At 37.4% G+C, this 16,868-nt stretch overlaps 1 protein-coding gene across 2 annotated transcripts in view; it reads right to left on the minus strand.

The window, feature by feature from the left end:
• Positions 1–16,684, minus strand: part of LOC139948741 (solute carrier family 23 member 1-like) — a 47,470-nt gene extending 30,786 nt beyond the window's left edge. For both annotated transcript variants that reach the window (XM_071947039.1, XM_071947037.1), the window contains exons 1-3: positions 16,533–16,684; positions 13,170–13,253; positions 2,534–2,767 (exon numbers count right to left, since the gene is read on the minus strand). In XM_071947039.1, coding sequence (XP_071803140.1) covers positions 2,534–2,767; positions 13,170–13,235 — 300 coding nt within the window. In that variant the 5' untranslated portion in view covers positions 13,236–13,253; positions 16,533–16,684. The remainder of the gene's footprint in view (positions 1–2,533; positions 2,768–13,169; positions 13,254–16,532) is intronic.
• Positions 16,685–16,868: the final 184 nt, after the last annotated feature.

Consider the following 16,868-nt stretch of genomic DNA (forward strand, 5'->3'; position numbering starts at 1 on the left):
GCTCGGTGGTGCTTATTGGGCACAGAGTCCAGTAATTTTAGGACTTGAGTTGTATGTAAACCACAACTGAACAACCTGGTGAAGTGTTTTTCTTATCATCACGTTCATCAACTAGTCGTTTTGGTCCACTCTGAGAGAGTTTTGAAAGGGTATTAGTCCTCAGGTGATGAGAGTCATTTCTGAACAAAGTCTGAAATTAGGATCGAAACTTTAGGAGTCCATTTCCATGTATTTGGTAAGGCAAAAAATACATGTTTAGCATTCCTGCCCACCTCCTTCTTTTATAGAGGCCGCCTCCTTTTTCTTTTATTTTTTTAATGAAAAAAAGAGAGATACAATTTATCGGTGTTAGACAACTCTTTTTTTAATATTATATATAATAGCCCAGCCAAGAGTGTGTCGCCAGCCATTTAAAAAAAAGTCCCTGAGCCCTTCAAAAATAGCCCCTACTCGTTCCTTTGTTCAAAAAGGCAGGACTTTCAACATGTTTTATTTTTGGGCCGAAGCTTTGTGGGTTAGATTTCATAGAGCTTTTTGGAAGTTAATGTCCTCAGCATAAGATTAGAGAAGTAGATTAGCTTTTGAAGAGCCATTGACTCCTTTTTATAAAGCACTTTATCCCTGGAATGCCTTCTCGCTTACTGCTCATGGTCATCCATTACTGCCAGATGGCCAGAAGGACACCTAATGGGATTTGTATGATGTGATTGAGTCCCATTTTTGGAACATTTGTCTTGCAAGCTCTTTTGTGCAAGGTGGTCATTTACTGGTAAAGCCAGTGGACACTACTATTTGTAATTACTCAAAACAATTGTTAGCATAAAAACTTACTTGGTAACAAGTGTTGATAGCATAAACATTGTGAGAAACGGCTCCCTCTGAAGTATCGTAATTTTTGAAAAAGAAGTCACAATTTTCAATTAACTTGATTGCTAGACCTCAGAATTAGATTTGGAGGCCCCAAAATCAAGCATCTGAAAGCACACAACTTAGAGTGATAACGGTGTTTTTTCTTGCATTATTATCTCTCAACTTCGACGACAAAATGAGTTCAAATTTTCACAGGTTTGTTGTTTTGTGGATATGTTGAGATTCACCAAAGTGAGAAAACTGGTCTTTGACAATTGCCAATAGTGCGTAGAGTCTTTGAACATTCATATCCGACATCACTTGCACTCCCAACCTCCATGCTTGCTTGCACGCTTGCACCTAACAGATTTTCTTCACCGGGTCGTTAAAAAGTCTGATTTTAGATAAAAGTCTGAAAATTCTCATCCCAGTTTGACTCTCATCTGGCTAGTCTTGGTGCAAGACTTTCAAAGTGAGTTAGTCAAACCATGGAGGTAGAATTGTATAACCATGCAACCATAGAGGGCGCTATACATGCACATATGTTGCGATTATTCCGTACCAATGGAGTGCGTTCTCTGAAAAGCAGCCATAGACCTTTTTTACAAATACCCAAGAATGAGGTGCTTGCTGGTCTAGCTAGCGATCATACTTGATCGCTAGCACCTAGACCAGCATGCACCTCATTCCACCCCAAACGCATGCGTACCGAGTATTTGCAATAAAAGTCTATAGTGGGTGATGTGAGAGTTTTGTGAACAGTTCCTGCTATTGTTCGATAGTAATGTGTGCATAGCGCATAGCCGGGAATCACGATTAATAACATAAAACAACATGTTGCACCAAGACTATTATCTGGCAAACCTGTTATACATTAGGCTTAATTAAAGGAAAACATGTCAAGTGTCCAGCCTTTTTTTTTTTAATGGCCGCCCAACACATTTTTAAAGACAACCAACCAGGCAATTATTTTCATTTGAAATTGGTAAAATGTATCTCTTTTTTTGTCGCCTCTAATAAAAGGAAGCTGGCAGGGACACTTCTGTTTCTTTTTTTTTTCTATTTGGCCTTAGCATGTTGCAAACAGCTGGAACACTATCAGCACATGGATACCCTCAACTAGAAACCCAGGGCTGTATTTTCATGTTTTATCACAAAGTTTAATAAACAAACCTCTGGGAACCCATATGGTGGATGTTGATAATTGTTGCCAGGGTAAGATTTGGCCCCAGCACCACAGGGACATTCATCAGTTGTGCCCTTGTCTGGTCCTTGCTCAGGGTGACTATGTGTCACACTATTGTTACCGGCCCCATAGGTAGGGTCATATGATTGGTGTTTGGTTACCAAAATAATGCTGATTTATAGGCCAGAGTATTGAGAAAGACACAATAAAAGTCAGATGTATGTGAAACTTTCAAATGAAAACTCAATTGCTAAAAATCTGCAAAGAATGCATATTTTTGTATCAATGTGGGCTTGTAACATAATTTTACGTTGCAGGTTTACAATGAAAATAATTACGGTCGTCTTTTTGAGAGGCATTGGTGAGAATGCTAGGGGAATTTGCATTCGATTAGGTGAAGTCAGTCGCTCAACCAGATCAGTGACATCAGGGTCGACCCGTAGCAGCTAACCGAATGCACCCTTCATATAAGGGTCCACCAGAAACCAAAATGTTTACCTGAAACCCAAGAAGCAAACAAGTATACCACGGCGGGACGTCATCGATAGCGTACGTCAGATCTCCACGAAGTTCCTTCAGAATTTCCGCCGCTTCTCTCTTAGCGTAGTCTCGGTCTTTCCTATTTGAGTTCAGGTCTCCCATCTCCAAGTCGACCCCGTTCGCAGCCGACACCTCGGGTCCGTGTGAGGTACCTCCATTCTCTTCAATCTTTTCGATTGGATTGGTGTACTCCTGGGGAAGAAAATGGAGATGGTTTTAAAGGCACTGGACGTTATTGGTAATCACTCAAAATCATTGTCAGCATAAAAACTTACCCGGTACTTGATAACCAGCAATGGATAGCTGTCGATAGTATAAAACATTGTGAGAAACAGCTCCCTCTAAAGTTACACGCGTACATAGTTTTTGAGAAAGAAGTAAATTTCTCACTAAAATATTTTGAATAAATTTCGAGACCTCAACTGAGACCTCAACTGATGAGGGATTGAGTTCAAGGTATCTGAAAGCACACAATTTGTGCACCAAGGGTGTTTTTTCTTCTATTATTCTCTCGCAACTTCGACGACCAATTGAGTTCCAATTTGTACAGATTGTTATTTTGAGATACACTGAGCGAGAATACTGGTCTTTTAAAAATACCAATACTGTCCAGTGCCTCGAGGAAGAGGAAGAAAAAAGTGGTTAAAGGAAAGGTATACATTTAGTAATTGACTCTTAAAAATAACGGTAATTAAAACTTTTGGTTAAGAAACTTACAGCAGCTTAGATAGTGTAAGGAACGGAATATTTCACTTCGAAGATATGTGGTATGTAAAAAGGTATCAGGTTTTTATGCCCAAATAGTTGTACCTGAGAACCATTACTACTAATACATTTCTCAGACTGTGATGGCCTATTCGCATGAGAGATTAATCTTTAAGGCGTGGACATAACCGCTAAGAATTTTCAGCAAGAGGCCTATCGCGAAAAAAACACAACCACCTTTTGGACAAGAAATTTTCACATCAGATTAAAACAATTGAATGGTTCCTAAAACCAAAGATATATCTGCCTGGTCAAGAATATGGTAGGACACTTGTTCAGTTCCCACCTAAGATAAGAGAGTGCCAGAAGTGGAGCTTTATCTATTGTACATGTAAAGGCGAGATAGAATTCAAGCAGCTAAAAAAGAGTTTACTGAACCGGGTTGGTGGAAAAAAGAAGCTTTTAATTGTGTGTTTAAAACGAAAGGGGTGATTTACATTCACAAAGGCTCCTTTCACACTAAAGCAATTTAACAAGGGTCCCTTGCTGAATTGTAGCATTGTTGTAAAATTTACAAAATGTACCTTGTGTGAAAGGACAGCAATCGGTTTTTTTCTACTGTCCAAGTTCTTTTGCAAAATCTTGTCAATAATAACTTCATTTTTACAACCATGCTAAAATTAAGCAAGGGACTCCAGTTTAACTTCTGTCGTGTGAATATCACTGAAGTGATACAACCCTGGAACATCCCATTCTTATTCTACTTTCATGGTTTTCTGTTCAAGGGGAAAACAAAAACATAACCATTGTACAACTAAATATTGCTTAAAACTTACTGTATACTTATTATCAAACATGATTCATTTAAAGGAACACGTTGCCTTGGATCGGACGAGTTGGTCTAAAAAGCGTTTGAAACCATTTGTTATAAAATGCATATGGTTGGTAAGATGTTTTAAAAGTAGAATATAATGATCCACACAAGTTTTGCCTCGAAACTGCGTGGTTTTCCTTTTACTTTACAAACCAAAAATTTGACTCTCGATAAATGGCCGACCGTGTTACTCGACGAGGTAAAAGGAAAACCGTTCAATTTCGAGGCATCGTATTGTATTCTACTTTTACAACATCTTTCTACCCATATGCATTTTATAAAAAAACGGTTACAAACGCTTTTCAAAGACCAACTCGACCGATCCAAGGCAACGTGTTCCTTTAAACAAGATATTTGCTTCTCAAAGATATTATCAATGCATTAATGTAAATACTCTGTATTTTATTATTATTCCTTTTTAGTTTAAAGACTACAGGAAACAAAGTAAAAACGTGTATACTGCGCTGCACCATTCTATTCTACTTCCATGTTTTTCTTCGAGGGCAAAACAGAAACATAACCAGGTACATGTACATCAGGTTATACACATAAATATTACTTTGACTTACTGTATAATTATTATCAATCCTGGTTTTTAAACAGGATATTTGCTTCTCAAAGAAATATACTATCAATGTAAATTGCTCGCGAATACATACTGTGTTGCACCATCCCAATCCCATTTACTTTCATGTTTTTTCTCGAGGGCACAACAAAACATAACCAGGTTGTACAAATAAATATTACTTTGACTTACTGTATACTTACTATCAATCATGGTTTTTAAACAGGATTTGCTTCTCAAAGAAAGATACTATCAATGTAAAATGATTGAGAATACATACTGTGTTGCACCATCCCATTCTTATTTCACTTCAATGTTTTTCCTAGAGGGCAAAACAAAAACATAGGGCCTACCAAGTACAACAGATTGTACAAATAAATATTGCCGTGACTTAAGGTATACTCATTATCAATCATAGTTTTTAAACAGGATATTTGCTTCTCAAAGAAAGATACTATCAATGTAAAATGCTTGTGAATACATACTGTGTTGCACCATCCCATTCTTATTTTACTTCCATGTTTTTTTCTCGAGGGCACAAAAAAACCATAACCAGGTACACCAGGTTGTACAAATAAATATTACTTTGACTTACTGTATACTTATTATCAATCATGGTTTTTCAAACAGGATATTTGCTTCTCAAAGATATTATCACAAACAAGTTCCTGTCATGGAGTCTCCAAGTCCAGAGTTAACTAAAGTCAAAGGTTCAGCTTAGCTCCACCCAGTTAACGATTGTTTTTACCGCCAAGAAGACAAAATGCTATTGTTTTGATGTCCCAGCTCCTTTTTAATTAAATCCTTATCCCAGACAGCCTCAAACTTCGGTCAATCGTTTCCCAGCACAGGAGGGTTTCGATTGATTTTACCTTGGCAAAAATTTTAACAATGGGGCGATGAGGTCAAAGTACAGCTGTACAGCAGGGAGTTCTAGAGAAAATGACCCCTGCTTATCTCTGAATAGATCAGGAAAGTGTGGAGGGTTTATTCGTTTATCAAGCTCACCAGACCCCGAATTTCATAAGCTATTGACCTACTTTATTTAAGCGGAATTTGAGTGCTTATTTTTAGCGGGGAAAAGTAAGCAAAAGTGTAATGATAAAATAGATTTTAAGAAGAAGAATTACATGGTCATTTACTCTTGATTACAATTGTAGTGTCATCACTTACACAGCTTCAAAGAAAAGCTGTCAAGCTAAGCTTTTTGCTTTTTGGGGGATGGAAGCGACAAGGGTGTTTTTTTTTTTCATTATTATTTCGCAACTTCAACAACTGATTGAGCTCAAATTTTCACAGGTCTGTTGTTTTATGCATGTTGAGATACACTAAGTGAGAAGACCAATAGTGTCCAGTGTCTTTTAAGAAGAAATTTCATGCTAAGCAAATTTTTGTGCTTACAGACCTCATGAGATTGGGCTCAGCTCTATGGACACAAAAGCTCTATCTTAATCTTAAGCCCCTTTCACACTGGACAAAAATACTTGGGAAGTTTCACACCTGTCCTGGCAAAGTGGGAGAAACAATATTTCCAGGTTTGCACTCATAAACAGACATCAACTCTAAGAAATTATTCATGCATAAACCGCTTTTCATAGGATTCGAACTGCCTCCAGCTACCAGGCGATCTCAGTAGTCTAGTTGGTAAGACACTGATCTAAAATTGCAAGGGTCATGGGTTCGAATCAAACCCGAGTAAAAAAGCCTGTTATATTTTTTTCGCAGGACTCAGGGAAAGTACTGAGTAAACAGTGCTAACACACATCGGTGTATGGGTAAAAAAAAAATTACTATTCTTTATCCCTGATGCCAATTTAACATCTATTAGATTTAAAGTTGTTTTTGAATTCTCCTTAAAGGAACACGTTGCCTTGGATCGGTCGAGTTTGTCTTTGAAAAGCATTTGTAACCGTTTTTTATAAAATGCATATGGGTAGAAAGATGTTGTAAAAGTAGAATACAATGATCCACACAAACATGCCTCGAAATTGCGTGGTTTTCCTTTTACCTCCTCGACTAACACGTCGGCCATTTATGGGGGTCAAAATTTTGACTCCCATAAATGGCCGACCGTGTTAGTTCGCACAGTAGAAGGAAACCCACGCAATTTCGAGGCAAATTTGTGTGGATCATTGTATTCTAATTTTAAAACATCTTTCCAACCATATGCATTATATACAAAACGGTTACAAATGCTTTTGTTTTGACCAACTCGTCCGATCCAAGGCAACGTGTTCCTTTAATGGGGGCATTTCAGACGAAATAAATTCACTTTCACAGGATGCGTACTAACTGAGATTTCTGCATTACAGGTTGAATGTTATTAAGACGTTTACTCCTACTGTTATAATTCAGTTTCTTATATTGTAATTTGTCAATACCAAAAGGGATTCCTGGCAACATGGCAGTTAACGGTTGTATTGCTTCTGACTGGCACCCCGAGCAAAGATATTGACAGAATAGGACATGCCAATATAGGGCTAGATAGCTCAGTTGGTAGAGCGCCGGCACGTTAATCCGGAGGTCGTTGGTTCGAATCCCACTCTAGTCAATTCTTTGTTTGACCCCCCAAATCATTTTAATTTGACCTTACAACTGTACCCTTAGTTTTTACAACTGCAAACCAACATATTTAAGGCACTCTATAAAAGTTTTGGTACTATTATTATTATTCTTTATAACAACTTATCTTTCGTATAGAAATTTCTGTCACAATTTTGTTTGTCGTGTACAAAGTAGCACTTTGTGTGCGTGTTGTACGTGAGTTTTCACGCAAAAGGTGTCAAATTAGTGGACGGAAGGAAGTTGACACACAATTGGTTTTGTTTGTAATCAAACTAAAGGAAACTCGTCAAGGAAAAAAAAATCATAAGGACCTTGCGTTTTGTGAATCAGATCTTTTGATGATTAATGCAGGTAGAATTCTCATCTATAAAAGGGCAAGGCAATATTTATTTACAATTAATCATTTTTATTTAAAGATTAATTTAAGTCAATGGGAAATGTGTTTAAGTGCACACAAGGGAAACAATTTTCACTTTTTACTTCTACTCCTCAATGAAGTCAATAAATAAATTGAACTGAATTGAACTGTGGTCCAGTGCACATTTCAAGCCCTGCATTTTGAAAGCAAACACAACCATGACAAAAACAAGCCTGATGACCCAAGAGTGTCAACTCCCCCCCCCAAAAAAAAAAAAAAAATAAATAAATAAATAAATAAAAATACAGTTACGACCACACAACTCTGTTTACATGTAAGATAATATACCTCCAGGCAGTTTGATAGGGGTACTTCAGAAGTCTTTTACAACATGTTCAGACAGCGTAAAGTTAGACCTGAACAGGTTTAACTTTTACAAGCAGCAGGGGGTGATCGTAAAAATAAAACCCCTTTGCATCAGACAGCACTGAGTTAAACCCGATCCGGTTTATCTTTGGTTTTAAGAGGTAAAAGAAAACGCGACCCCGTTACTCTAACATCCTGTTTATTGTCCTGTTCATTGGTCAACGTGTGTTTACGGAATGATTACGGAGGATGTGGTCTTTTTTTATTCTGTCCACACACAGTGTTTTGAGATAAACCCGAAGCGGTCTAAAGATAAACCCCCTCCCTGGACGGTTTATCTTTTGTGGGTTGAACTCAATTCGGATTTACTTTAGATCCGTTCAGACACACTGAGTTGAACGCGATCGAGTTGAACCATGAGTTAAACCAACTTTAGTACCGTGTCTGAACGCACCCTTAGTAGTAGTGAGAGCCCAGATATTTAACACCTGCTTTACAAAGTTAAATTTGTTGATGCATGTGTTTGTGTAGAAGCCCAACAGAACTGGAGGCCTTTTCATACTACCTCCACTTCGAACCGCGTTGAAACCTTACCAGGTCCTCTGTGGTTCAGCCTCACTTCTATTAACACGGATTAGAGATAACCACCTATAACCAAAGTTTTAATTAGTGCCACTTTTCTTTAAGGCCAAGTAAAAAAAGAAACATGTTTAGCGTCCCCGCCCGCTTGCTTTTTACAGGCCGCCTCCTTTTTTATTTTATTTTTTATGCACATTTTTTTATGCACATTTTTTATTTTTATTTTTATTTTTATTTTTTAAATAGGGTTATTTTTCATGATCTCAGCAAAAACAATCTGAATGTCGTTGAATGCCTCAACTAAATTGTTTCATTTATGTTTTGTGTATTTCAGCAGCAGAAAAAACAATGGATATTTGACATTTGAACAAAGAATGGGGTCATCTTGAAATAAAAAATTTAAAAAAAGCCCCTCTTCCTCTTTTTTTTGAAAAACCCAGACGTGAAACATGTTTGTTTTTTACTCAGCCTAAAATGTAACAACTCTTTTTTTTGCTCGCACAAAATGCAGCTAAGATTGGGCAAAAAACAACCTGTTGTTTATTATTTGTATAAGACAGCTTTTATCGCCTCAGTGAAGTTTGTTTGTTGTCACTTTCCTTTAAAATGAAGAACTCTTCTTTTTTTGTATTCAACCACAAAAAGCAGCTTGAATTGGGTAAAAAAAAAAAAAAAACATTGACTAAAGTCGCCGTTTATTTGTTGCCGTTTTTCTTTTCAAATGTAAGTGTTTTTTTCTTCTTCTTCTATTAGTATTCCATGCCACAAAACTACCACCTTTGCTGTTTACTTTTAAAGAGAGCCCAAACCGAACCAGGCGTTAAAAGTAATGATAGATGATCCGGAAATTTGAGAGGGTTTGGTATTGTATTGTACACTTCTGTTGGGCCTTCAAAATACCCACTTCAAAAGACGCTTGACCTTGTGTGATTGTTCGGGCTGTTTGTCGTATTACTAGGTCAGAGGGACATAATTGAATCATCCTTTAACTATTCAAAAGTGTGAGTTACCTGGAACAAAATTCTCTGAGCTTGCGTGACCCTGAGTACCTGGCCAAAGGCCAAACAATTCTTTTCAACTCCACTTGGAAACCCAATTTACAGATTTGGCAAACTCAATTTACACAAGTTGTGTGAATAGTGATAGGTCTTTCTAATTTAAATCTTCAGCGAGCCTTAGAAGTGCTTACTTATAAATAACTGATGAGTAGGTTTATGGGTAACAACAGGCAAGGCCCGAGGCCTGTGATTTTATTATTCAGCCAGTAAACTCACGCGGACGTTTTGAGATATGGTGGGCACACAGTCCGGGCACATTACTCTAGGGCATTCTCTTTAGTATGGGTTTATTTGTCTGCAAGTACTTGAAAAAAACATGGAGGGCTCAATTAACCAAATACTGTACTCCTTCAATATATTGTCAGCCATTCCACACAAAGGCTAATGGGACAAGCCGGGTGGTCTTACGTTTTTAAAACTTAATAAATGCCTGTTTATGTACTAGTATCTTTAGGAAAAAAATACTGACTGTGAATGTGGCAATTATCTGAAACAAGAGTCTCAGAATATACTAACACATAAAACACAAATGAAATAGATGCTCTCTAAGAGTTTGTACAACTCATTTTGATTATGGTCTTATAAAATAAACTCTGGCCAGGGCCAAGTAAAATGTTTGATCTGAGCCCATTGTCTTATGGATTCCCACCCCCACCCCTTGCCCCCCCCCCCAAAAAAAAATCAAGCCCTCAGTCACTGACTTGTAACGAGTCTAAAGTCTTCCTTGTTTATAAGGGTAAAGAGTTGATTGAAAAAAAACCAATAGAATCTTGTCTGGTCATGTTTTGGGTGTTCTTATCATGTCTTCAGGAGTTGAAGAGCGCACAATGAAACGGCTGTACTTTATTTTAATACTCTGGACACTACTGGTAATTGTCAAAGACCAGTCTTTTCACTTGGTGTATCTCAACATAAATGCATAATATAACAAATCTGTGACAATTTGAGCTCAAGCGGTCGTCGAAGTTGCGAAACACCCTTGTCACACGAGGTTGTGTGCTTTCAAGATGGTTGATTTCGAGACCTCAAATTCTAAATCTGAGGTTCCAAAATCAAGTTCGTGGGAAATTACTTCTTACTCTATAACTACGTTAATTCAGAGGGAGCTGTTTCTCACAATGTTTTTATACTATCAATAGCTTTCCGCTGCTTGTTACCAAGTAAGTGTGAGTAATTACCAGTCCTGTCCAGTGCCTTTAAAGTGATGGTGATCCCATCTCGTCTTGGGGATGTGAAGAGCACACAATGAAACGGCAGTACTTTGTTTAAACACCAGAGCAAACACTTCCAAGAAAAGGGGATTTTGTTCACATCAGACAGCTATTCATCTGCAATTGTTATTCACTACTCATCTACAGACCTGTAAGTTTACTCAGGTGGGTTCAGAAACGGTACTAAAGTTGGTTTAACTCATGGTTCAACTCGATCGAGTTCAACTCTGTGTGTCTGAACGGATCTAAAGTTAGTCCGAATTGAGTTCAACCCACAAAAGATAAACCGTCCAGGGAGGGGGTTTATCTTTAGACCACTTTGGGTTTATCTTTTAACACTGCGTGTGGACAGAATAAAAAAGACCACATCCGGTTTAACTCACAACAGGCGACCCGTTGACCTCCGTAATCATTACGTAAACACACGGTGACCAAGACAATAAACAGGATGTTAGAGTAACGGGGTCGCATTTTCTTTGACCTCTTAAAACCAAAGATTTACCGGATCGAGTTTAACTCAGTGTTGTCTGAACACAAAGGGGTTTTATTTATACGATCACCCCCTGCTGCTCTCAAAGTTAATAAGCTATAATCGCTGCAAAAGGAGGGTGTGACGTCAAATTCGCATCGCGTTCGAATTCGCAGGAAGTATGAACCGGGGTTATCCCTAAAAATGTTATTCCTGACGCAGTAGCGCTTTTTGGGCGGTGTACTCCTATGGGGTTTATCTTCCTGCAACATGAATATATTTGCACCGGGGTTTTGCCGATAACTCACAACCTTTTGAAATGAAATCCCCTCAGGTTAATTTTGTTGTAAACAATAATTGTTTCTGGATTAAAACAATCAACTGGTTAAAAAAAAAGTTCCAAAAACCGAAGGTATAAATTGTCCTTAAGTTGACCTTTTATCATCATAATTAGGAGAAGCGTCTTCAATTAACGTGTTATGCACACCTCTGTTACAACTCTCCAGACAAAGAGATCAATATTGTGCAACCTTGCTATGCAATGCAACAACAAAAATGTCTTCTTTATCAACAATAAACATTCTTACTATCATAAGTGACAATTTGATACATTCCATAAACTAAAATGTAACAATTGTCCCCATTTTAACATTAATTCAGTACATGTATGCTTCATTTTTGCGAGGGCACCAAGGCATTTTCTCCTAGTAAAGTGCACCCTAAGAAAAATGTAAATTTCTACTAGAGCATATCCAGGGCACCTAGGCAATGACCAAGGGGCATGGAGGCAATCCCCTTCGTTGCCTCCGTGAAGCATCAGAGCATTTCCAGGGCACCAAGGCAAACACCAAGGGGAACGGAGGCAATCCCCTTCGTTGCCTCCGTGAAGCATCAGGCCTGATAATGTGCCAACCAATACTTTGTTTACCGGATGTAGATGAATTACCTAGAAAGATTATGAAACGCTTGAAGGTGTGGTTCTGTTTTCTTTTGTCTGTTCTTCAATTAAAAATTGATTCTTAGGAACCTTGAAGGTATAGTCAATAAATAAACCTTTACACCATATGGTATAGTCGTAGCTTGTGTTCAATTAGTTGAAATTTTGCAGGTTAATAATAAATGCAATGTGCAACAAACAGCCGTACCACTGCAGTGGCATTAAAGGAACTTTACAGAATTGGTAAAACACACAAATAGTGAAGATCACAGATTTACATAAAACTTACACGGTCTAATGATTATCATAGTCGAAAACATCCCTTGAAATATTTCTGTATGAAATGTCACAATTGATGAGAAATTTTATGGCCCAGGGAGCGTTTAGTTCATTTTAATTTTGGCATTGATGCAGTGCAAAATTTGGAATCGGTTTTTCACAATTCTCTCGTGACCCAGACGGCCAATTGATCTCAAACTTCTACAGGTTTGTCAGTTTATGTTACATTATAATGTGCTTACACTGCCAGCAACTGTTTTGTTACTAAAAAAAAAACAATTCTGTAATGTTCCTTTTAGAAAGATTATGAAATCTTTGTGTTATTATTCTCTTTTTTTGTCCCCCGAACTGACCTGGCTCCTAAAGACGAGCAGATACTGATGTTCGAAGTGTCGAGACCACACAAGCTTTTCTTAGAGCCAACACTCACACAAAAGAGATCTTTATACACATAGTTCTTACCGCAAGTTTGCTATTTATTTTTATGACCTGGCTTTGCTGGTTTTAAAAAGCACAAGTAATAACTTTGCGATAAAATAAAGACAGAGATCAGGCTGAACAGGGACGGGAAGAGTAACTTTCTAAAGTTATGAAACACAACAATTGATAATAAAGGAGTTCATTTTACCTTGCTTTTGTCTTCAGAAATTGATGGGTATAACTCAACACAACTACTATTGGTAGTTGAATCCATGTTGTGGACTGAGCAAATCTGCAGAGAAAAAAACAAGAAAAAAAATCGGAAATTTTATAAACCAATATTTTCTACCTGAAAACCTAAAAATGTTGACCAGGGTAAAAGCTGTTGGACTAGTGAAATAACAAGCTGACTGCAGGTCACTCTTAAAAGCACTGTACAGTGGACACTATTGGTAATTACTCAAATCAATTGTTGGCCTAAAAACTTACTTGGTAACAAGCAATAGAGAGCTGTTGATGGTAACAGTTTTTCAGAAAGAAGTAAATTCAAAAATACTTGAATCGAATTGAGATCTCGGCTGAGGTCTTGAATTGAGACCTCGGCTGAGGTCTTGAATTGAGACCTCGGCTGAGGTCTTGAATATCTGAAAGCACACAACTGTGCGAAAACGGTGTTTTTCTCATTATTCTCTTGCAACTTCGACGACCGATTGAGCTCATATATTATTGTCACAGCTTTTTTATTTTATGCATATGTTGAGATACACCAACTGTGAAGAGTAGTCTTTGACAATTAACAATAGTGTCCAGTGTCTTTAAAGGCAGTGGACACTATTGGTAATTGTTGAAGACTAGCCTTCACAGTTGGTGTATCTCACATATGCATTTTCAAACCTGTGAAAATTTGAGCTCAATCGGTCATCGAGGTTGATATTAATGAAAGAAGAAAAAAACACCCTTGTCACACGAAGTTGTGTGCTTTAAGATGATTGATTTCGAGACCTCAAGTTCTAAATCTGAGGTCCCGAAATCAAATTTGTGGAAAATTTCTTCTTTCTCAAAAACTATGGCACTTCAGAGGGAGCCGTTTCTCACAATGTTTTATACCATCAACCTCTCCCCATTACTCGTTACCAAGAAAGGTTTTAAACTTGTATGATTTAATAATTATTTTGAGCAATTACCAATAGTGCCCACTGCCTTTAACATGCAGCTTAAAATGTTCAAAACATACCAGAGTGAGGTTCAAAGGTTGCGGTTTATTTCTTGTTATTATGTATCTCAAATTACAATGTCTATTAACAGCTTCAAAGTTTATTCTACCAAGGTGAAACTTTATATTGGGATTTCCTATTCAATGACAAAATGAAAGCAACACATCTGCAATTCACTTGGTCACTGAACTGCGTCAATGCAAAACATACTCAGCATTGAACAGATTAAATTCGTTCAAAAAAGGAAACGAAAACAGTTACTGGATAACATCACCTCATGGAAGAATATCCCACGAAGTAAACATTGAAGGAAAAGGCTCTAAAGGCCCTGGTGGACTAATGGTCCAGTGGTTTTTTCAGACTAAAGGGCATCATCAAATACAATGTTGTGAGTTCGAATCCTACCAAGCTAACTAATGAATTTACAATGACTAACTAATATTAATTTTTTTTTTTTTTTTTTTTGACTCGGGAAAGTACTGAGTAAACAGTGCTAACACACATCGGTGTATGGGTAAAAAAAAAAAAAAAAAAATTAATATTCTTTATCCTGATGCAAATTTAACATCTATTATATCGTTGCGGTACCCGCTGCCAAAACATAGGATTCGAAACTGCCTCTAGCTACCGGGCAACCTCGGTAGTTTAGTTGGTAAGACACTGCTCTAGAGTTGCAAGGGTCGTGGGTTCGAATCCCACCCGAGTAACAAGCCTGTGATATTTTTTCACAGGACTCGGGAAAGTACTGAGTATACAGTGCTAACACACATCGGTATATGGGTAAAAAAACAAAAATTAATATGACTAACTAACATAAATACAGTTGTCATGAAGTTACTGAAATTTCATGATTTGGGCAATTAGTATTCATAAACATTGAATGAACACGCTGGATCAGTCGAGTTGGTCTTTGAAAAACGTTTGTAACCGTTTGTTATAAAAATGCATAGGCTATGGGTAGAAAGATGTTGTAAAAGTAGAATACAATGATCCACACAAATTTGCCTCAAAATTGCACGTTTTCCCTTTAACCTCGTCAACTAACATGGTTGGCCATAACAGGCCAACCTTGTTAGTTCGCACAGTAAAAGGAAAACCATGCAATTTCGAGGCACATTTGTGTGGATCATTGTATTCTACTTTTAACCATGGAGGTAGGATTATCCTACCTCCATGTTTTAACCAACCATATATGCATTTTATAACAAACAGTTACAAACACTTTTTATCGACCAACTCGTCCGATCCAAGGCAATGTGTTCCTTTAAACCAGTGTTTGAATGAGAGACATTGGCTGTCGTCACAATTATAAAAAATCCCTTGAAAAGTGCTCTAGCATGAGCTTATAGGCCTAAATTCACTTAATCGTCAATTGACAACCCTGGCTGAACAATGTTAAATCTTGTATTCATTTTGTTCAATTGAAAACCAACAAATTGAGTGTATGAGGTGCACGTTATATATGGAATCGATTCACAAACAAATCAGCTTTTTTTATAAAAAGACCAACTCAACCAGAAAAAAGGTCAAAATAAGGTGTGAAAAGTCTTAGCCTGTTACATGGCTATGAGTTGTGTTTCCATAATTATAATTTAATGCCGGACCCTAAAAAAATGATGACTGCTTGTTATTATTAATTGATTTTGTTTATTGGTATACAAATATTATTTACAACAAAATGACCAGCAGCAGAATCTGAAAGGGTCAAGTGAATTATCAAACAAACAACTTTTTTGTATTGACACTTTTTTAAATTTGATGATATAAAAGTTGCCATTGGGTAAAGTCCACTGTTGAAACACTACAGTTTATCTCAACACCTATTTCTAGAAACTATACTTCTACGTAGTACAAGGCTCCCCCTTCAAGAAGTACTCACCACCCAACCTCCTTCTTCAATTACATTTGATTAAAACCAAATAGACTTTCTGTGTATATTACACTTACAGTATTAGTTACACACAAGAAGGAAAACTTTCAGTCCTGCCACAACTTTTTCACTTTAACCAAAAGGATTTTTTAATGAATAGGCCTAAAGACTACATGTCCCTTAAAACATGTTTAACTCAACTCGGTCAAGTTGTATGTCAGGTATAATGTTCATTGTGTTTAACTGGTTGATCCGCCACGGTAAATGACAGTACCCCCACACCACAACCCCGGCCCAAACCAACCCTTACCAACCGCCACGTTTCTTGAGCAAACTTTTTCGATTCGCAGACACTCGTTCTCAAGCTCATTCTCTTTAAAGAAGATTTCCAGCGATCGTAGAAAGTAAGAAGAATAGTAAACAAAAACTTTCATTGTAAACAATCAAAACTTAACCCAAGTAAATCAAGAAAAAGTCAACAACTTACGTTCACTTTCCAATAGGAACAGGTTTAATTTCCTTGGCTATGGCCACAATCGAGTGATTAAGTCTTCGGTCTACCAACTCCAAGGTAGAACTGATTGATCGAAGTTTCGTTACATCGAGTCGAGTCGACCGTCCGGCCGTGCGAACCATAGAGTTAATAAGAACTAGAGGGCGCACTGGCCTATAGACCTCTCTTTTGTTGATAAACAAACCGCCTTGGTTGGCATGGTCGGCCGAATGTAAGTAAAACACTAAATCTTAAAAACAGATGGTTTAACCAAATTCAACATTTTCTGAAACTTTCAATTAAACAAAATACCTCTCATAATTATTTGTT

This window comes from Asterias amurensis, chromosome 16, assembly GCF_032118995.1.
Source record: "Asterias amurensis chromosome 16, ASM3211899v1".
NCBI lineage: Eukaryota > Metazoa > Echinodermata > Asteroidea > Forcipulatida > Asteriidae > Asterias > Asterias amurensis.